Here is a 22,272-nt window from a genome sequence, read left to right on the forward strand (position 1 = left end):
TTGCTGTCAAGCCCGACTCTTTCACTGTAAGATGGCTGAACGAATGTCATGCCCGGGATCTGGTTGTCCTCCCTTATTTACAACCCATCCTCCATGTCCTCCCTGCCATCTGGCTAGGGATGTTTATGTTACCCTGAATGGCCTGCTGTGTCTGAAGCGTATGCGGCCCTTGAGGTCACTTGGTGTGGCCCTCGGGGATTGCTGGGCCGAACCGAGCCATGTGGCAGGCTCCCTGGGGCCTGGCTGGCCAGCGAGGATCGTGGGGGCCAGCCGCGCTGTGCAGCAGCTTCCCCAGGGCCAGGCAGGAATCACAGGGCCCAGATGTACTGTGTGGCAGCCTCCCAGGGGCCTGGCTGGCCAGACAGAATTGCTGCAGGGCCTGGAAAAGTTACTGTCACCGTTCAGTTTGCGCTTCATTATCCCAGATGGTGTGGCCTAATATGCTAATGAGTGTGTGGCCTAATATGCTACTATTAGGCGATGTGGTCTAATATGCTACTGAGTTCCTGCTGGGCTTTTTCTACAAAAAGGCCCTGTACTTATGCCTTTGCTTAGGGCAGCAGCCCGGGTGTGTGTGCGCCAGATTAGGCTCTCCCCACAAGATAGAAGATGATATTGGATTTCTATCCCGCCCTCCACTCCAAAGAGTCTCAGAGCGGCTCACAATCTCCTTTACTCCCCCCCCCCCCAACAGACACCCTGTGAGGTGGGTGGGGCTGGAGAGGGCTCTCCCAGCAGCTGCCCTTTCAAGGACAGAGTCTCAGAGCGGCCTGCAATCTCCTTTACCTTCCTCCCCCACAACAGACACCCTGTGAGGTGGGTGGGGCTGAGAGGGCTCTCACAGCAGCTGCCCTTTCAAGGACAACCTCTGCCAGAGCTATGGCTGACCCAAGGCCATTCCAGCAGGTGCAAGCGGAGGAGTGGGGAATCAAACCCGGTTCTCCCAGATAAGAGTCCACACACTTAACCACTACACCAAACTGGCTCTCCACAAGACTTCAAATAGAACAGGGGTGGCCAACGGTAGCTCTCCAGATGTTTTTTGCCTATAACTCCCATCACCCCCAACCATTGGCCATGCTGGCTAGGGCTGATGGGAGTTGTAGGCAAAAAAAAAAAAAACATCTGGAGAGCTACCGTTGGCCACCTCTGAAACAGAAAAACAATTATTTGCATTAATTTTGCTGGCCTGAATCCCTCGTCGGAGCACTGTTTTTTAAGTTGATAATTTTTTACGGCCCGCGAGTGATGTTATAAATATCCATTTGGCCCTTGGCAGAAAAAAGCTTCCCCCACCCCCGGTGTAGTGATAGAATGCCTTTGTAGAATAAAGGAAAATTACTGCTGTACCCTTTGAACTTTACCCTTTGAACTTTAGATCTGAATAGAGTGCTTTTTTGTAACTGTTTATGATACCCTATATAGCATCACGTAACCTCTGGTATCTCAGTCTTCCCGAGGACCATGTTCCTCGGGCACCTTTGAGTTCTTAAATAAACTAGTCTATTTGAAACAAAACAAAGCATTATTGAGAATACCAGGGCTTGACAGTTGCGGCCGACTTATGGCAACTCCGCAGGGTTTTCGAGGCCAGAGACGTGGTTCGCTACTGCCTAACTCTGCAGAGAGACCCCGGACTTCCTAGGCAGTCTCCCTTCCAAATCACGTTACAGCCAACATGGCAACTCTGCAGGGTTTTCAAGATGTATTAGATTTATATCCTGCCCTCCCCGCCAAACCAGGCTCAGGGCGACTCACAACCAATAAAATCACGATAAAACAATTCAGCCACGCGAGTTCCATACAAACAACTCATCAGGTCAACAGTTCTTAATTAAAATTAAATAATAAAAACAGTCTGGCGCTAAGTCTGGTCCCTTCAAGGCAAGGGACGCTCAAAGGTGGTTTGCCATTGCCCGCACCTGGTATTTTATTGGACTCATTTCAACTGGTAAATGTGGCAGCCTTTCAGAGTACCCAGACCTCATCAGCCTGGAAAGAAAACCCGTTCTTGACACGTACGAATCTCCATCCCACCAGGTTTCATTTCAGGAAGCGACCGTACTGCACAGATATACATCTGCCACTTCGGAAGCCACACAAAAAAATCCTCCCATGTTTTTAAAAACAGCCAACCGCTGAGGGTGCATTCACACACGCTAAATAATGCGCTTTGGAGCTGGATTCTTACTGTGTAAGGATAGAAGAAAAAGAAGAAGATATTGGATTTATATCCCGCCCTCCACTCCAAAGAGTCTCAGAGCGGCTCACAATCTCCTTTCCCTTCCTCCCCCACAACAGACACCCTGTGAGGGGGGTGGGGCTGGAGAGGGCTCTCACAGCAGCTGCCCTTTCTCAGAGCAGCCTACAATCTCCTTTCCCTTCACCCCCCACAACAGATACGCTGTGAGGTGGTTGGGGCTGAGAGGGCTCTGGCAGCAGCTGCCCTTTCAAGGACAACCTCTGCCAGAGCTATGGCTGACCCAAGGCCATTCCAGCAGGTGCAAGTGGAGGAGTGGGGAATCAAACCCGGTTCTCCCAGATAAGAGTCTGCACCCTTAACCACTACACCAAACTGGAAAAAACCACCTGTGAACTGTCACCATGTGAAAGCACCCTAAATGGCCCCTTCTTAACAGGCCCGGCTAGCATAACTCTAGCTATTCATTTTTCGCATTTAACATTCCAGCATTCGAGAAGACAAATACCAGACGAACCGTTGATGCCTGTGATCTTGCAGGGGGATTCGCCACTTCTTCCAAGACGCTCTTTGCCTTCGATCTTGTTACCCGCACTGGGAGTGCCGATGCCTAAGAACAGTACAAAGAGAATGGAGGGAGAAGACTGTATGGGTATGTGGAGGAGGAGTGGGGAATCAAACCCGATTCTCCCAGATAAGAGTCCGCGCATTTAACCACTACACCAAACAGTTGCTGTCAAATAAGTACAAGTCAACATGATATGATGATGATGATGATATTGGATTTATATCCCGCCCTCCACTCCGAAGAGTCTCAGAGCGGCTCACAATCTCCTTTCCCTTCCTCCCCCACAACAGACACCATGTGAGGTAGATGAAGATATTGGATTTATATCCCGCCCTCCACTCCGAAGAGTCTCAGAGCGGCTCACCATCTCCTTCCCCTTCCTCCCCCACAACAGACACCATGTGAGGTAGATGAAGATATTGGATTTATATCCCGCCCTCCACTCCGAAGAGTCTCAGAGCAGCTCACAATCTCCTTTCCCTTCCTCCCCCACAACAGACACCCTGTGAGGTAGATGAAGATATTGGATTTATATCCCGCCCTCCACTCCGAAGAGTCTCAGAGCAGCTCACAATCTCCTTTCCCTTCCTCCCCCACAACAGACACCCTGTGAGGTAGATGAAGATATTCGATTTATATCCCGCCCTCCACTCCGAAGAGTCTCAGAGCAGCTCACAATCTCCTTTACCTTCCTCCCCCACAACAGACACCCTGTGAGGTAGATGAAGATATTGGATTTATATCCCGCCCTCCACTCCAAAGAGTCTCAGAGTGGCTCACAATCTCCTTTCCCTTCCTCCCCCACAACAGACACCCTGTGAGGTGGCTGGGGCTGGAGAGGGCTCTCACAGCAGCTGCCCTTTCAAGGACAACCTCTGGCAGAGCTATGGCTGACCCAGGGCCATGCTAGCAGGTGCAAGTGGAGGAGTGGGGAATCAAACCCGGTTCACCCAGGTAAGAGTCGGCGCACTTAACCACTACACTAAACTGGCTCTCACGATCGCACGTATTTCTTTTTTGTAACCTTCTCTCTTGGCTTGCTCAGCACGGGGATCTGCGATGACGGCGGAAGAAAGGAAGGCATTTCCGGCTTGTACCGCCCACACTTAAACACGGGCTTCTCTCTTTGCTCCTTCAGCTTCCGAAGTTCTTTTTCGGCTTTGTAACGCTGGAGCATTTCCATGCGCTCCTTCCCACAAATCTTGGCATTCGGTATTTGCTCTGTGGGGGAGGTTAAGAAGGGACGATTAGAAGAAGATATTGGATTTATATCCCACCCTCCACTCCGAAGGGTCTCAGAGCGGCTCACAATCTCCTTTGCCTTCCTCCCCCACAACAGACACTCTGTGAGGTGGGTGGGGCTGAGAGGGCTCTCCCAACAGCTGCCCTTCCAAGGACAGAGTCTCAGAGCGGCCTACAATCTCTTTTCCCTTCCTCCCCCCCAACAGACACGCTGTGAGGTGGGTGGGGCTGAGAGGGCTCTCCCAGAAGCTGCCCTTTCAAGGACAGAGGCTCAGAGCGGCCTACAATCTCCTTTACCTTCCTCCCCCACAACAAACACCCTGTGAGGTGGGTGGGGCTGGAGAGGGCTTTCCCAGCAGCTGCCCTTCCAAGGACAAAGTCTCAGAGCGGCCTACAATCTCTTTTCCCTTCCTCCCCCGCAACAGACACCCTGTGAGGTGGGTGGGGCTGGAGAGGGCTCTCACAGCAGCTGCCCTTTCGAGGACAACCTCAGCCAGAGCTACGGCTGACCCAAGGCCATTCCAGCAGGTCCGAGTGGAGGAATGGGGAATCAAACCCGGTTCCCCCAGATAAGAGTCCGCACACTTAACCACTACACCAAACTGGCTCTCCTCTCTTGCCCAAAACTGTCCATTCCTGTCCATACAAGCAAGATGCAGTGATAACACCGTCCCAGTTTGGATGTCTCCAAGAGCCATTATTTAAAGCAGGGATGTCGAACTCATTTGTTATGAGGGCCGGATCAGACATAAATGAGAGCTTGTCGGGTCTGGCCACATGTGTCATAAAATGTAATGCTGGGTAGCGGAGATATAAACTTTATAAAAGCACACAGGCAATCGCAATTAAAGATTTTTTTTAAACTTAAAATAAAATATGGTTAAAAGATTAGCACTCTTGCAATATTTTGTTTATTTTAGTGTTCCCGATAACTGATAACTGTAAAAGCTACAACTGTTAAAGTTAAATCAGGCCATGTTGACCAATTTAAAGTCTCTGGTGCTATCTTGAAAAAAAAGGACACTCAAAATGTTGACGTAGAACTAAAGCATGATGCTGGCCTAAATGGACCATGGGTCTGATCTAGCAGTGCTCTTCTTATGTTCTTAACTGGTTGGATTTCTAAAAAGGAATAAGCTAGTCTCTTTAAAAGCCCATGGAAGCATTCCTTCTAGGTGGGGAGAGAATGTTTAGCCTCTGGGGGACATTTGATTTAAAGAAAGGAAACTGTTATACCAAGAGGCATGTATATGTGTGAGCATACACAGATGCCTTCTTTCCCCGGCATGCCCCCCGCCCCCCCACCTGATTAGGGAGTGAAATAAAGCACGAGAACCAGTGCTCGGTTAAGAGATTCAAGACATTACTTACTTGGCTTTCCATGGCTCTTATCCGGTGAGTGCGCTTCACTCATCTCCTCCAGACGAGAAAGTTCCTTGTCTCTCGCATGTTGAGTATTGACATCGGCCAGCCCAAACTGCCTGCCCTTATTGAAGCGCTTGTGCCTGCTCTCCTTTTGCGAGATGGATTTCCGGCGCACCAGTTTCGTCTTCAGAGCCTCCGTGCTCAGATCCTTTTTGTACCGAGTGGCGAAATTGGAAGTCATCTTGCTGTTCTAGGTAACAAATTAAAATAAGAGACGCTTACGTAAGAGTTTTATCCTCCTTCCACTATGACTTTTTATGCGAGAGAGAAGGCAGGAAAGGATGCCCTATTCCCAGTGCTCAGATCTTGTGGACTTTTCTTATATGAATCTCCACTTTGTGGTCAGGAGGAAATCTTCCTCCAGGCTGGAATTTCCCAGGAAACCTGGAAGTTTTCTGCCTTCCTCCAGGCATACAGCAGGGATCACTGAGGGAGTGGAAGGGGGAAGGTAGCTGTGAATTTCCTGCATTTTTCACGTAGTTGGACTAGATTATCCTTGGGGTCCCTTCCAGCTCTATGTTTCCACATTTCTGCCACCAGGTTTCTACCGTGGCCCAGAGCAGTAGCCTTCCCCATGCCAGGCAAAGAGGGTAAAGACTTGGAAAAGCATCTGGAACCACCCCAGAATGAGATGCCTATAGGAGCTCCTTTTGGTGTCCAGGAGGAGACCAGAAAGACAGGGGCTCTCTTATATGTTAAAACAGATAAAGGGAAGTACTTCTTCACCCAAAGGGTGATTCCCATGTGGAATTCTCTGCCACAGGAGGTGGTGGTGGCTGCAAGCCTAGATGGCTTCAAGAGGGGCTTGGATCAACATCTGGAGAAGAGGTCCGTCAGCGGCTATTAGCCACTGCGTATTCTTGGAACTCTCAGTCTGGGGCAAGTGATGCTCTGTATTCTTGGTGCTTGCGGTGGGGGGGGGGGGCAACAGTGGGAGGGCTTCTAGTGTTCTGGTCCTACTGATGGACCAGTTGATGGCAGCTGGGATTTTTGGCCACTGTGTGACACTGTGTGTGGACTGGATGGGCCACTGGTCTGATCCAATATGGCTTTTCGTATGCTCTTAAGTGTGACACAGAGTGTTGGACTGGATGGGCCATTGGCCTGATCCAACATGGCTTCTCTTATGTTCTTAAGTGTGACACAGAGTGTTGGACTGGATGGGCCATTGGCCTGATCCAACATGGCTTCTCTTTTGTTCTTAAGTGTGACACAGAGTGTTGGACTGGAAGGGCCATGGGCCTGATCCAACATAGCTTCTCTTATGTTCTTATGTGCGACACAGAGTGTTGGACTGGGTGGGCCATTGGCCTGATCCAACATGGCTTCCCTTATGTTCTCATACGAATCTGCCCACAAATCAGTTATAACAGATCTGGGAGCTGTCACTTTGCCACAAGGCTTCTATGCTTGAACAGCAGCCGCATCTTTTCACTTTAGCAAAGTTGCAAATCACAGAAGCATTAGCACTCAAAGATCTCAAAATGAGATAACTGTAAAAGAGATACATTCATTTCAAGAAGAGAGGAGGGTTTGTAAATTAGAAGTTTGTTAAAAGTTAAGCATTACCTCCCCTTAAATTCACAGGATCTTCATAGCTATCAGATGGCCCTCTAGCCTCTGCTTAAAAACCTCCAAGGAAGGAGAGCCCACCACCTCCTGAGTTGGAAGGGACTCCAGGGTCATCTAGTCCAACCCCTGGCACAATGCAGAAAACTCACAAACACTTCCCTCATCAAAGTTATTGTTCTTTGGGGACAAACATCACTATGCCCTCAGGAAACATAAAACTGGAAAGGCCCAACTGGTTCCACCCACTTTCTTAAAAAACAAAAACGAAAGAGGCACCAGGAAAGGTTCTAAGGGGTGACCAAATTTGCTTAATGTAAGAGCCACATAGAATAAATGTCAGATGTTTGAGAGCCATAAGATATGTACATCAGATGTTTGAGAGCAGGGAGGCAGGCAGGCAAATAGATGGGCAGAGGAAGGAGGGAGAAAGAGGTGGAAAGAAAGCAACTTTAACTTTTAAATGCATTCTCCAAGCAGCTGGCTGGCTTGGCAAAGTGATTTGAAGAGGGAAATTGATTCTCCAAGCTGGACAGTGAGCCAGTAGGGGCTTACGAAAGCCACACGATATGTGCAAAAGAGCCACATGTGGCTCCCGAGCCACAGTTTGGCCACCTGTTCTGGTGGATGCCATGCTTTCCCTGGGCACCATACTGGAAGACTAGGGAATGCCAGCCTCCAAGTGGGACCTGGGGATGCTCTGGAATTACAGCTCGTCCCCAGTCTACAGAGATCAGTTCCCCTGGAGAAAACTGTTGATTTGGAGGGTGGACTCTGTAGCATTGTACCCCCAAATCTTCTGCAGTTTCTTTGTCTGGATTTGGCTACCCCGCCCTCCCCATCTTCAGCCAGTGCTCAAGGGAAACCTGGCAATGCTATTGGAGACTTCTGGCTTCATGTGCCCTATGAATGCTTATACTTCTGTGGCAGGAAGGAAGCCTGTCTGGCTTTCTGCAGGATCCTTGAAAGAAAAATGTGGGGGACGGATTTCCCCTCCTGGGGTGGAGAGAGCATAGGATCTGACCAGGCGTGTAAAAAAGCATTCAGCAGAACTCTGGCTGGTGAGCCCCTGAGTGTCCCACACAGGTTTAAGGGGCACGGAATCTGGATTGGCGCATTGAAAAATAAAAATTATACTGACCCTCATCCGCACATCCTTTCTCCCCCTTCCCCCTGCAAACTAACTAGCCACTTAAACCTCCCCACCAACCACTCAAGACCGACATCTTATAAGCTGAGCCCACAGGGAGCCACAGCTTTTGGAGTCTTGGTATTTTTTTTTCGCCTGGATGGGTTTCCAAGTGGAAATTAAAGGTTTCCAGGTTGAATAACACTGAAAGAACAGATCAAGAAAAGAAACAGGAAAAGAGAGAGCATAAGAACATAAGAGAAGCCATGTTGGATCAGGCCAATGGCCCGTCTAGTTGAACATTCTGTGTCACACAGTAGCCAAAAAAACCCCAAGCGCCATCAGGAGGTCCACCAGTGGGGTTAAAAGCCCTTCCACTGTGCCCCCCCCCCCCAACCACAAAGAACACAGAGCACCACTTGCCTCAGACAGAGAGTTCCAACAATATGCTGTGGCCAAGGCTTTTTTTTGTAGCAGGAACTCCTTTGCATATTAGGCCACTCAACCCTGATGTAGCCAATCCTCCTGGAGCTTACAGGGCCTGCTGTAAGCTCTTGGAGGATTGGCTACATCAGGGGTGTGTGCCCTAATATTCAAAGGAGTTCCTGCTACAAAAAAAGTTTGGTGTAGTGGTTAAGTGTGCGGACTCTTATCTGGGAGAACCGGGTTTGATTCCCCACTCCTCCACTTGCAGCTGCTGGCATGGCCTTGGGTCAGCCATAGCTCTGGCAGAGGTTGTCCTTGAAAGGGCAGCTGCTGTGAGAGCCCTCTCAGCCCCAACCACCTCACAGGGTGTCTGTTGTGGGGGAGGAAAGGAAAGGAGATTGTAGGCCGCTCTGAGACCCTGTCCTTGAAAGGGCAGCTGCTGTGAGAGCCCCCTCAGCCCCACCCACCTCACAGGTGTCTGTTGTGGGGGAGGAAGGTAAAGGAGATTGTGAGCCGCTCTGAGACTCTTCGGAGCGAAGGGTGGTATATAAATCCAATATCATCTTCTACAAAAAATGCCCTGATTTAGGCCACACCCCCTGATGTAGCCAATCCTCCAGGAGCTTCCAGGGTTCTTAGTACAGGACCTGCTGTAAGCTCTTGGAGGATTGGCTACATCAGGGGTGTGTGGCCTAATATGCAAAGGAGTTCCTGCTACAAAAAAAGTCCTGATTTAGGCCACACCCCCTGATGTAGCCAGTCCTCCAGGAGCTTCCAGGGTTCTTAGTACAGGACCTGCTGTAAGCTCTTGGGAGGACTGGCTACATCAGGGGTGTGTGGCCTAATATGCAAAGGAGTTCTTGCTACAAAAAAAGCCCTGGCTGTGGCTAACAGCCACTGATGGACCTCTGCTCCATATGCTTATCCAGTCCCCTCTTGAAGCTGGCTATGCTTGTAGGCGCCCCCACCTGCAGTGGCAGAGCGGGTTCTCTGACAAAGGCCCCATTGCTGGTCCCCCCCCCCCCATTTCAGAGCTGGCGAAGAGTTCGGATCGCGGCTCTGCTAAGGGAAGCCTGCTGGGCGAGCTTGGGCCAGTCCCCTCCTCTTCGCCTGACCTACCTGGTGGGGTTGTTGTGAGCACAAAAATGGAGGCGAGGAGAACGACTGAGTATTAAGGGCAACAGGGGCTACTGCCGCCTTTCCTCCCCCTTGCGAGGCCCTTCACTCGGGGGGCGCCCCCTCGCCCCCAAAAAACTTACCCAAAGCCCCTCACGAGCGCTCTCCAAACAAGCGACCGACGGACCGTCCGTCTTCCCTCAAACGAGCATTCGAATTTCACCTTCCGCCGCTGATTGGCTGGGCGGAAGCGAACGGCGGCTAGTCATTGGCTAGCCCGCCGCCCTCGGCGCCTCTCATTGGGCCCGCTGTATTCCGAGCGGATTGGACCGGGGAAATAACGAACGCTTTCTCTCTGGTTTGTGATTGGTTATCGTGTGGGGAGGGTGGTGTTAGAGCCGAAGCGCCTGGCGGGCGGGGCCTCTTCTTACGCGACTGAGGCGGCGGAGACCTGATTGGTGGGGGGGGGGGAAGGGCCGTTGCGGAGCGCCCCCTGCCGCCCGAAGAGGAAAAGGGGAGTCGAGTCAGCAGAGCTGTTAACTCTTTCAGAGCCGGACGGGTTGAGTCATTTGCAGAAGGCTGGACGTTTGTGTCTCGCTGCAAACATCTACATGTGTGCGCGTCCGCGCGCGCGCGCACAGAGGCCAGCGTTGTCTAAGCCATCCATTGCATGTGCATGATTTGCGAAGGTTGCTTGCAAACAGCAACAGCCAAATCAAACAAATAAACCAAACATCTACGTCTGTTTGCAATATCAGCAATGCAGGCCTATCGGCTTCTGCAGGGCAATAGGAGACAGCGGCTGGCCCTAAGGTTGCCAGCCTCCCGGTGGGCCCAGGAGATCTCCCGGAATCACAACTGATCCCCAGGCTGCAGAAATCCGTCCCCAGGGAGAAAAACGGCTGCTTTGGAGGGTGAATTCCGTGGCATTGTATCCTGCTGAGGTCCCTCTTTCCCATACTCAGCCCCCCGCAGACCCTGCCCCCAAATCTCCAAGAATTTATCATCTCACCGTTGGCAACCCTAGGCCCCGGTCAAGGGCTGCCAATCCCCAGGTGGGGGCAGGGGATCCCCCGATTTGGAAGCCCTCCCCCCCCGCTTTAGGGTAATCAGAAAGCGGGGGAGGGGGGGAATGTCAACTGTGTTAACCGGTTTTAGGAGCTATGCTCCTATCCAAATAACAATGACCAGGCTGGAGACCTTCTTGTTCAGAGAAAACAGCTTTATTACATATCTGCAGATAACGGACAGAGGTGCAGGCCAAACAAAATGCCCTCTCTGCCCATTTGGCCAAGCCCCTTGCCTTTTGTAAGATTCCCCACGCGATTTTTCCCTCTCTTGCCCTGTGGCAGTCTGCCATTGGTCAGAGCTCACATTCTAAGCTAAGCCGGCCATTGGTCAAGAGCCTTAGCCATATAAGGCAAATCTTAAAAGTTACAGCGTGTTCCTCCCAGCAACAACTTTCCCTCCTTTACCCGGCAACAGAAATTATGCGCATGTCCCTTTAACTCAGTGCATATTCTAGAACTTTTTACACCGCCATATTCTCCATGCTAAATGCAGGTTGCTCAGAATAACTTTACCAGAGAAAGACGTTGACTAAAGATACAATGTTGTACAGAAGGGAGGGGGGATTAGCTCTGAGCCTTCGCTAGAGAGTTGCTGAGAGGCCGCAGCAAGCAACCGTGTCAGAAAGCTGGCACACAGAAGTTTTAACTACTGAAGAAAGGGGAAAGGTAGGGGCCTCCTGGCTTTTATACCCCTTCTCCTTACATTGAATGAATGAACATTATCCATTTGTTCTATCAACTGGACACTCTATTATTCCATATGGAGAATGATTCCCATAGGGGATAATGGAGAATTGATCCACGGGTATCTGGGATTCGGGCAGGGGGAGGGTTTTTTGAGGTAGAGGCACCAAATTTTCAGTATAGCATCTGATTCCTCTCCCCGAAACACCCTCCAAGTTTCAAAAGGATTGGACCAGGGGGGCTTCAGGGGGTCCAATTCTATAAGCCCCCACAAAAAGGTGTCCCGTCCTTCATTCTTTCCAGTGAAAGGAAGACATTTAAAAGGTGTGCTGCCCCTTTCAATGTGATGGCCAGAACTCCCTTCGAAGTTCCGTTATGCTTGTCCCAACCTTGCTTATGGCTCCACCCCCAATGTCTCCTGACCTCAGTCCCCAAAGTCTCCAGGCTCCACCCCCAAAGTCCCCAGATATTTCTTGAATTGGACTTGGCAACCTCACACTGCGGTCAGCCTGCAGATGGGATAGGAGGTCCTACCTACGTGGGCTTTCCCAGATGTGCAGGAAAAATAACCGGTTAACCCAAAGGGGGGGGGGGAATTAAGTGGCGCGGAGTGTTAAAGCTGCAGTACTGCCGTCCTAAGCTCTGCTCACGACCTAAGTTCGATCCCCGGCGGAAGCTGGGTTTTCAGGTAGCCAGCTCGAGGTTGACTCAGCCATCCTTCCGAGGTTGGTAAAATGAGTCCCCAGCTTGCTGGGAGGAAAGTGTAGATGACTGGGGAAGGCAATGGCAAACCACCTTGTAAAAAGTCTGCCGTGAAAGCAACGTCACCCCAGAGTCGGAAATGACTGGTGCTTGCACAGGAGACCTTTCCTTTTCCATGAGGAGTAAAGATGATCGGAAGAATGCGGGGGAGCAGGGAGGGACCAGCCTCCTCCAACTTCCAAAGGTTTACAGAATCCTGCAGGGCGGAATTGGAGGTGGCAAACCCCTGAATAGTGTCTCTCCTCCCCTGCGGTCCTTCTCAAAGGCCTCCATGGTAGAGAGCCTGGGAAGGGCTGAGAACTCAGCAGGAAGGTGGTGCCATAGAGTCTGCCTGACAGAAGTGCCATTTCGTCCAGACAAACCACTCTCTGCGGTTGGGATATCAGCTGTAATTCCAGCAGAACTCCAGGCCCCACCTGGAGGTTGGTAACCGTATCCTGCAGCTGGGTTCACAGAACTAATGGGGGAGACGTGTGAATGTTGGAGAGCGATGGTCACAAATTGAAAAAGAGGCAGTCTGTTGCATTTCCAGCTGTGATTACACTGTGTACATTTCATGTTAATCGGGTCCCCTGTTTATGGCAGAGGTGGCCAAACTGTGGTCTGGGAGCTCCACGTGGCTCTTGCACTAATATTGTGTGACTCTAAAAGCCCCCACCAGAGAAGGCATTTGTCTCTTTAAATAACTTCTCCAAGCCAAGCCAGCCGGTGGCTTGGAGAATGCATTTAAAGTTAAAGTTGCTTTCTTTCTAACCTCTCTCTTCCTCCTCCTACCTATTTGCCTGTCTTCCTTCCTTCCTTCCTTCCTTCCTTCCTTCCTTCCTTCCTTCCTTCCTTCCTTCCTTCCTTCCTTCCTTCCTTCCTTCCTTCCTTCCTTCCTTCCCTCCCTCCCTCCCTCCCTCCCTCCCTCCCTCCCTCCCTCCCTCCCTCAAACATCTGACGTGTATTCTGTGTGGCTCTTACTTTAAGCAAGTTTGACCACCCCTGGTTTATCGCTTTCACAACTGCGAAGTAATCCAGTTTCAATCCACTTCAGCGACCCTTTGCTACTGGATTGTGACATTTCACATTAAAATCCGCTTGCAAAGTGCATTGACGGTGGATTGAAAGTGTGTTTTTTAGTGTGTGTGCAAGTTCAAAATATTAGTATTCTGCCACATCCAACAAAGTGCACGGACAGTAGATTCAAGAAAGACACAAATAAGTACTTTAGTTATCAAAACGGTTAAGCCGTGCAGTTCACTGCCAGAGAGATAGTGATTCCCATAGGGTATAATGGAGAATTGATCCAGGGTATCTGGGGCTCTGGGGAAGCTGTTTTCTGAGGTAGATGCACTAAATGTTCAGCTTAGCATCCAGTGCCTCTCCCCAAAATACCCACCAAGTTTCAAAAGGATTGGACTAGGGGGTCCAATTCTATGAGCCCCCAAAGAAGGTGTCCCTATCTTTCATTATCTCCAATGGATGGGTGACATTTGAAAGGTGTGCAGTCCCTTTAAATGCGGTGGCCAGAACTCGATTTGGAGTTCAATTATGCTTGTCACACCTTTGCTCCTGGCTCCACCCCCAAAGTCTCCTGACCCCACTCCTGAAGTCCCCAGATATTTCTTGAATTGGACTTGGCAACCCTATTTGCAAGACCTGAGCCAGGCTGATACTGAAAAGACATTTTGGGGGTCGTTCATTCATAGGGTCCCCATAAGCGACTTGCGGCCATGTAATAGACACACCGACTGATCTGACTACTCTTAACAACTTATTATTTAAGAGGCTTGATACTATTGCCTCCCACAGGCTCGAACAAAGACTTGGGTTTTCCCTCATTCAATACAGACATTAGCTCAGCACAACCCATCCTTTACAGATGTTAATAACTTCTGCTTATCACGGCATCTTCCTTGATTAAATTTTACACTTATCTTGCTCTGCCTGTCTTCAAAAGTGAGGAGTGGCTCGCTCACTTGGAATGGATTGGTTCATTGTTGTCTCAAACTGGCCTCTCTTTGTAAGATCTACCCACACCTACACGTCTGCCCCTTGTATAATAACTGCTGCAAGAGGTTGTTTTGTAGTAAAATAGGTGGTGGAGCACATCCAGGGATTCTTTTGCAGCTGTACCTACTATTCAATGGACAAGATAGGTGGAGGGGGGGGCACCAAAAAGGTTCAGGAGTGGGGTTGCCAATCCTCAGGTTGGGGCAGGGGATCCCCCGGTTTGGAGGCCCTCCCCCCACTTTTGAAAGCGGGGGTGGGGGAAATGTCTACTGGGCACTTTATTATTCCCTGTGGAGAACGATTCCCGTAGGGGATAATGGAGAATTGATCCGCGGGTATCTGGGGCTCGGGGTAGAGGCACCAAATTTGCAGCATAGCATCCAAGGCTTCTCCTCAAAATACTCTCCAAGTATCAAAAGGATTGGACCAGGGGGTCCAAATCTATGAGCCCCCAAAGAACGTGCCCCTATCCTTCATTATTTCCAAATGGAGGGAAGACATTTAAAAGACATTTGAGGAGGGACGGTGGCTCAGTGGTAGAGCATCTGCTTGGCAAGCAGAAGGTCCCAGGTTCAATCCCCGGCATCTCCAACTAAAAAGGGTTCAGGCAAATAGGCGTGAAAAACCTCAGCTTGAGACCCTGGAGAGCAGGGGAGGGATGGTGGCTCAGTGGCAGAGCATCTGCTTGGCAAGCAGAAGGTCCCACGTTCAATCCCCGGCATCTCCAACTAAAAAGGGTTCAGGCAAATAGGCATGAAAAACCTCAGCTTGAGACCCTGGAGAGCAGGGGAGGGATGGTGGCTCAGTGGTAGAGCATCTGCTTGGCAAGCAGAAGGTCCCAGGTTCAATCCCCGGCATCTCCAACTAAAAAGGGTTCAGGCAAATAGGCGTGAAAAACCTCAGCTTGAGACCCTGGAGAGCCACTGCCGGTGTGAGTAGACGAGCCTGACTTTGATCGACCGAGGGTCTGATTCAGTATAAGGCAGCTTCGTATGTTTATATGTTCATAGGTGTGCTGTCCCTTTAAAAGTGATGGCCGGAACTCCCTTTGGAGTTCAATTATGCTTGTTCCAACCTTGCTTATGGCTCCACCCCCAATGTCTCCTGGCTCCACCCCCAAAGTCCCCAAATATTTCTTGAATTGGACTTGGCAACCCTATAATTAGGAGCTGCGCTCCTGTGAGCTCCTGCTGAATCCCAAGACTTGACTGCTGTGGATGCAGGGCCTTTTTTGTAGCAGGAACTCCTTCACACATGGCCTTTTTTTCCCAGCAGGAATGCACAGGAATGCAGTTCTGGCTAGCTTGGCATCAGGGGGTGTGGCCTAATATGCAAATAACTCCCTACTGGGCTTTTTCTACAAAAAAAAGCAGTGTGTGAAACAATGGTGACATCAGGAGGTGTGGCCTAAAATGAAAATAAGTCCCTGCTGGGCTTTTCCTACAAAAAAAAAGGCCTGTGTGAAACAATGGTAACATCAGGAGTTGTGGCCTAAAATGCAAATGAGTTCCTACTGGGCTTTTTCTACAAAAAAGCTGCATTTCTGCATATGAAGCACCACACACACACACACCCCGATGTAGCCAATCCTCCTGGAGTTTACGGTAGGCCCTGTACAAAGAGCCCTGTAAGGAATTCTAGCAGGACCTCCTTTGCATATTAGGCCACACACCCCCTGATGTAGCCAATCCTCCTGAAGCTTACGGTAGGCCCTGTACAAAGAGCCCTGTAAGCTCTTGGAGGATTGGCTATATAAAAGGCAGGGGTGGAATTCTAGCAGGAGCACCTTTGCATATTAGGCCACGCCCCCTGCTGTAGCCAATCCTCCTGGAGCTTACAGTAGGCCCTTTACAAAGAGCCCTGTAAATTCGTAGAGGATTGGCTACATCAGGGGTGTGTGGCCTAACAGGCAAAGGAGTTCCTGCTACAAGAAACGCCCTGTATGGATGTATCTTCCACAATTAGTTTAGCAGCGTTTTGTTTTAGGTTTTATTTACTTTATCCTTCACTCTTTTCACTGAAATCCACAGTGGAGTACATGGTGAGAACAATGTAAACAAATAGCATGAGAGATACCATATAAGCAATGAAATAGGATTAAGGGCACACATCATGGATATCAGGTAAAACTTTGTATTGCTAAAAGCATCAACATCACGAACCTTTAAACATATACATTGGATAAAATTACTTTAACAATAAATACGGTCTTGAAGATATTGTATAGGTGGATGGTATAGAGGTTTATCATTATTTAATAAAAGCATAAGAAGAGCCCTGCTGGATCAGACCAGTGAGGGTCCCTCTAGTCCAGCATTATTGTCTCACACAGTGGCCAGGCAGTTCCTCTGGAGGGCCAGCAACAGGGCAGAGAGGCCGAGGCCTTCGTAAGAACATCAGAAGAGCCCTGCTGGATCAGACCAGTGAGGGTCCATCTAGTCCAGCATCCTGTCTCACACAGTGGCCAGCCAGTTCCTCTGGAGGGCCAGCAACAGGGCAGAGAGGCCGAGGCCTTCATAAGAACATCAGAAGGGCCCTGCTGGATCAGACCAGTGAGGGTCCCTCTAGTCCAGCATTATTATCTCACACAGTGGCCAGCCAGTTCCTCTGGAGGGCCAACAACAGGGCAGAGAGGCCGAGGCCTTCGTAAGAACATCAGAAGAGCCCTGCTGGATCAGACCAGTGGTCCATCTAGTCCAGCCTCCTGTCTCACACAGTGGCCAGCCAGTTCCTCTGGAGGGCCAGCAACAGGGCAGAGAGGCCGAGGCCTTTGTAAGAACATCAGAAGAGCCCTGCTGGATCAGACCAGTGGTCCATCTAGTCCAGCATCCTGTCTCACACAGTGGCCAGCCAGTTCCTCTGGAGGGCCAGCAACAGGGCAGAGAGGCCGAGGCCTTCATAAGAATATCAGAAGAGCCCTGCTGGATCAGACCAGTGGTCCATCTAGTCCAGCCTTATATGGCCAACCAGTTCCTCTGGACAGCCAAAACAGGGCACAGAAGCAGAGACCTTCATAAGATCAGAAGAGCCCTGCTGGATCATAGCAGTGGTCCATCTAGTCCAGCATCCTGTCTTGTACAGTGGCCAAACAGTTCCTCCAGACGGCCAAACCACAGGGCAGAGAGGTTGAGGGTTAGCCTGGGCCATCTAGGCCAAGGCAATGCTAAGACAGACAGACCAAAACTCTGATGGGGGGAAGGCAGTTTCATGGGGTTGCACGTTCCGCCTCTTATCTTGTCTGGATTGAACTTCAGTTTGTTAGCCTTTATCTAATCTCTTGCTGACAACATGAGCCTCTTGACAACAGCCACTGCTTCAGCTGATGCAGATGAAAAGGAGAAGTGTGGTCCAGTAGTTAGACTTGGATTGGAAGGACTCCCTCCCCTCCCCCTGTTCAAATCCTGTTCAGCCAGGAAACTGAGACCCTGGATCAGTCTCAATTGCTCTAAGGGGCAAAACAGAAGAAGAAGACAAAGATATTGCATTTAGTCTCAGTCTCAGAGTGGCTCACACAATCTCCTTTACCTTCCCCCCACGCCCACACACAACAGACACCCTATGAGGTAGATAGGGCTGAGAGAGCCAGTTTGGTATAGTGGTTAAGTGCACGGACTCTTCTCTGGAAGAACCGGGTTTGATTCCCCACTCCTCCACTTGCAGCTGCTGGAATGGCCATAAATATTGCAGGAGTTGTCCTTGAAAGGTCAGCTGCTGTGAGAGCCCTCTCAGCCCCGCCCACCTCACAGGGTGTCTGTTGTGGGGGAGGAAGGGAAAGGCGATTGTAGGCCGCTCTGAGACTCTGTCCTTAAAAGGGCAGCTGCTGTGAGAGCCCTCTCAGCCCCACCCACCTCACAGGGTGTCTGTTGTGGGGGAGGAAGGGAAAGGCGATTGTAGGCCGCTCTGAGACTCTGTCCTTAAAAGGGCAGCTGCTGTGAGAGCCCTCTCAGCCCCACCCACCTCACAGGGTGTATGTTGTGGGGGAGGAAGGGAAAGGAGATTGTAGGCGGCTCTGAGACTCTGTCCTTGAAAGGGCAGCTGCTGTGAGAGCCCTCTCCAGCCCCACCCACTTCACAGGGTGTCTGTTGTGGGGGAGGAAGGGAAAGGAGATTGTAGGCCGCTCTGAGACTCTGTCCTTGAAAGGGCAGCTGCTGTGAGAGCCCCTCTCAGTCCCACCCACCTCACAGGTTGTCTGTTGTGGGGGAGGAAGGGAAAGGAGATTGTAGGCCACTCTGAGACTCTGTCCTTGGAAGGGCAGCTGCTGTGAGAGCCCTCTCCAGCCCCACCCACCTCACAGGGTGTCTGTTGTGGGGGAGGAAGGGAAAGGAGATTGTAGGCCGCTCTGAGACGCTATCCTTGGAAGGGAAGCTGATGTCAGAGCCCTCTCAGCCCCACCCACCTCACAGGGTGTCTGTTGTGGGGGAGGAAGGGAAAGGAGATTGTGAGCTGCCCTGAGACTCTGTCCTTGAAAGGGCAGCTGCTGGGAGAGCCCTCTCCAGCCCCACCCACCTCACAGGGTGTCTGTTGTGGGGGGAGGAAGGGAAAGGAGATTGTAGGCGGCTCTGAGACTCTGTCCTTGAAAGCGCAGCTGCTGGGAGAGCCCTCTCCAGCCCCACCCACCTCACAGGGTGTCTGTTGTGGGGGAAGTCCCCAGATATTTCTTGAATTGGACCTGGCACAACCCTGCCCTATCTCAAAGGAACCGTCTTGATTCTCTATTCCCTGTTTATCACCATGCAAAGCCGTGTGCGAGGCTGTTTTGGCTCGTTATACTTGCAGCGACGGCACTCTTCATTATACGTGTGCCATCAACTGCCCAGCCCAGACGTGGCACCTTCGTCAGCTCATTAGACAAACGGCTGTATCACATTCTTTGCATGGCCTTCACCACATGTCGGATCCCCTGAGGCCACAGGGTGAGGCCGTCTCCATTGACAGAGGCCTGTTTTTGCTTGCAGGCTGGGTCTGATTAACTCACCAAACTCAGGACCCTCCTTGCTGGGGTTCAGAAACCAGGGGGGAATCACACTGCTGGAAGGGCCCATCCAGGCAATCTTATTCAACTCCCTGCTCCATGCAGGATCAGTCTAAAGCAGGGGGGGGGCAAACTGTAGCTCTTTCACACACATTGTGCGGTTCTTGAAGCCCCCACTGCCCTTTCGTCATCTTGGAAAACGGAATTTGTCTCTTTAAATCACTTCTTCAAGCCAAGCCATTTAAAGTTGCTTTCTTCCCACCTGTCTCTCCCCATCTATTTTCCTTCCTTCCTTCCTTCCTTCCTTCCTTCCTTCCTTCCTTCCTTCCTTCCTTCCTTCCTTCCTTCCTTCCTTCCTTCCTTCCTTCCTTCCTTCCTTCCTTCCTCTCCTCCACTTACCCCTCTCCTCCACTTACAGCTGCTGGAATGGCCTTGTGTCAGCCATAACTCTTGCATGAGTTTGTCCTTGAAAGGGCAGCTTCTGTGAGAGCCCTCTAGGCCCCCACCCACCTCACAGGATGCCTGTTGTGGGGGAGGAAGGGAAAGGAGATTGTAGGCTACTCTGAGACTCTGTCCTTGAAAGGGCAGCTGCTGTGAGAGCCCTCTCAGCCCCACCCACCTCACAGGGTATCTGTTGTGGAGGTGGAAGGGAAAGGAGATTGCAGGCCGCTCTGAGACTCTGTCCTTGAAAGGGCAGCTGTTGTGAGAGCCCTCTCAGCCCCACCCACATCACAGGGTGTCTGTTGTGGGGAAGGAAGGGAAAGTAGATTGTAGGCTGCTCTGAGCCTCTGTCTTTGAAAGGGCAGCTGCTGGAGAGCCCTCTCAGCCCCATCCACCTCACAGGGTGTCTGTTGTGGGGGAGGAAGGGAAAGGAGATTGTAGGCGGCTCTGAATCTCTGATTCAGAGAGAAGGGTGGGGTATAAATCTGCAGTCTTCTTCTCCTTCTTCCTTCCTTCCCTCCCCCCCCTCTCCTCTGCTTGCCAAGAGGAACAGTTCTCTGCCCTCCTCTAACAGACTTTCAAATACTTCAAGACAGTGGTCATATCCCCCCCTCCATCTCCTCTTCTCCAGACTCCAGTCCCTTCAATCTTTCTTCAACAGGCTCGGCCTCCAGACCCCTGATCATCCTCATCGCTCTCTTCAGCACCCGCTCCATTCTGTCCACGTCCTTTTGGAAGTGAGGCCGCCAGAACAACACGCCTTGCTCCAGGTGCAGCCTGACCAATATAGGGGTACAGTGGGGTTATGAGAGCTTGCAGTTTGGATGATACGCCTCTGCTGATACACCCTGAGACCCACATTAGCCTTTTTTGACGCTGCATCACACACACAAAGGGAATTGAAAACAAATCAGCCAGTATCATAAAGCCCTTGTATAAATCAGCGGTGCGGTCACATTTGGAGTACTGTGTACAATTCTGGTTGCCGCACCTCAAAAAAGCTATTATATTATAACTTTGGAAAAAGTCCAGAAAAGGGCAACTAGAATCATTAAGAATTGGAAACACTTTCCCTATGAAGAAAAGTTAAAATGCTTGGGGCTCTTTAGCTTGGAGAAACATCGACTGAGGGGTGGGTGACATGATAGAGGTTTACAAGATTATGCATGGGATGGAGAAGATAGAGAAAGAAGTCCTTTTCTCCCTTTCTCACAATACGAGAACTCGTGGGCACTCAATGAAATTGCTGAGAGGTCGGGTTAGAATGGATAAAAGGAAGTCCTTCTTCACCCAAAGGATGATTACTCACTGCTGCAGGAGGTGATGGCAGTTACAAGCATTGCCAACTTCAAGAGGGGATTGGATAAACATATGGAGCAGAGGTCCATCAGTGGCTATTAGCCACAGATTATCATTGGGACTCTCTGTCCGGGGCAGTGATGCTCTTTATTCTGCGTGCTTCGGGGCGGGGGAGGGGGGGTGGCACAATGTGAGGACGTCTAGTGTCCTGGCCCAACTGATGGACCTCCTAGTGGCACTTGGGTTTTTAGGCCACTGTGTGACACAGAGTGTTGGACTGGGTGGGCCATTGGCCTGATCCAACATGGCTTCTCTTATGTACTTATGTGTGACACAGAGTGTTGGATGGGAAAGGCAATTGCCTGATCCAACATGGCTTCTCTTATTTTCTTATGTGTGACACAGAGTGTTGCACTGGGTGGGCCATTGGCCTGATCCAACATGGCTTCTCTTATGTTCTTATGTGTGACACAGTGTTTGGACTGGGTGGGCCATTGGCCTGATCCAACATGGCTTCTCTTGCGTTCTTATGTGTGACACAGAGTGTTGGACTGGATGGGCCATTGGTCTGATCCAACATGGCTTCTCTTATATTCTTATGTGTGACACAGAGTGTTGGACTGAATGGGCCATTGGCCTAATCCAACATACCTTCTTCTTCTTCTTCTTCTTCTTCTTCTTCTTCTTCTTCTTCTTCTTCTTCTTCTTCTCTTCTTCTTCTTCTTCTTCTTCTTCTTCTTCTTCTTCTTCTTCTTCTTCTTCTTCTTCTTCTTCTTCTTCTCCTCCTCCCTCCTCCTCCTCCTCCTCCTCCTCCTCCTCCTCTTCTTTTCTTATGTGTGACACAGAGTGCTGGACTGGATGGGCAATTGGCCTAATCCAACATAGCTTCTCTTATGTTCTTATGTGTGACACAGAGTGCTGGACTGGATGGGCCATTGACCTGATCCAACATGGCTTCTCTTATGTGTGACACAGAGTGTTGGACTGGATGGGCCATTGGCCTGATCCAACATGGCTTCTTATGTTCTTTGTGTGACACAGAGTGTTGGACTGGATGGGCCATTGGCCTGATCTAACATGGCTTGTCTTATGTTCTTAAGTGTGACACAGAGTGTTGGACTGGATGGACCACTGGCCTGATTCAACATGACTTTTCTTATGTTCTTATGTGACACAGAGTGTTGGACTGGATGGGCCATTGGCCTGATCCAACAGGGCTTATGTTATGTTCTTATGTGTGACACAGAGTGTTGGACTGGATGGGCCATTGGCCTGATCCAACATGGCTTCTCTTATGTTCTTAAGTGTGACACAGAGTGTTGGACTGGATGGGCCATTGGCCTGATTCAACATGGCTTCTCTTATGTTCTTAAG

The 22,272-nt window shown here is 50.5% G+C and overlaps 1 protein-coding gene across 1 annotated transcript in view; it reads right to left on the reverse strand.

Moving 5' to 3' along the window:
• Positions 1–19,228, reverse strand: part of DLGAP5 (DLG associated protein 5) — a 67,268-nt gene extending 48,040 nt beyond the window's left edge. The window contains exons 1-5 of the mRNA XM_060261503.1: positions 19,162–19,228; positions 9,819–9,874; positions 5,382–5,625; positions 3,793–3,989; positions 2,718–2,810 (exon numbers count right to left, since the gene is read on the reverse strand). Coding sequence (XP_060117486.1) covers positions 2,718–2,810; positions 3,793–3,989; positions 5,382–5,625; positions 9,819–9,874; positions 19,162–19,228 — 657 coding nt within the window. The remainder of the gene's footprint in view (positions 1–2,717; positions 2,811–3,792; positions 3,990–5,381; positions 5,626–9,818; positions 9,875–19,161) is intronic.
• Positions 19,229–22,272: the final 3,044 nt, after the last annotated feature.

This window comes from Heteronotia binoei, chromosome 21 (assembly GCF_032191835.1).
Source record: "Heteronotia binoei isolate CCM8104 ecotype False Entrance Well chromosome 21, APGP_CSIRO_Hbin_v1, whole genome shotgun sequence".
Taxonomy (NCBI): Eukaryota; Metazoa; Chordata; class Lepidosauria; order Squamata; family Gekkonidae; genus Heteronotia; species Heteronotia binoei.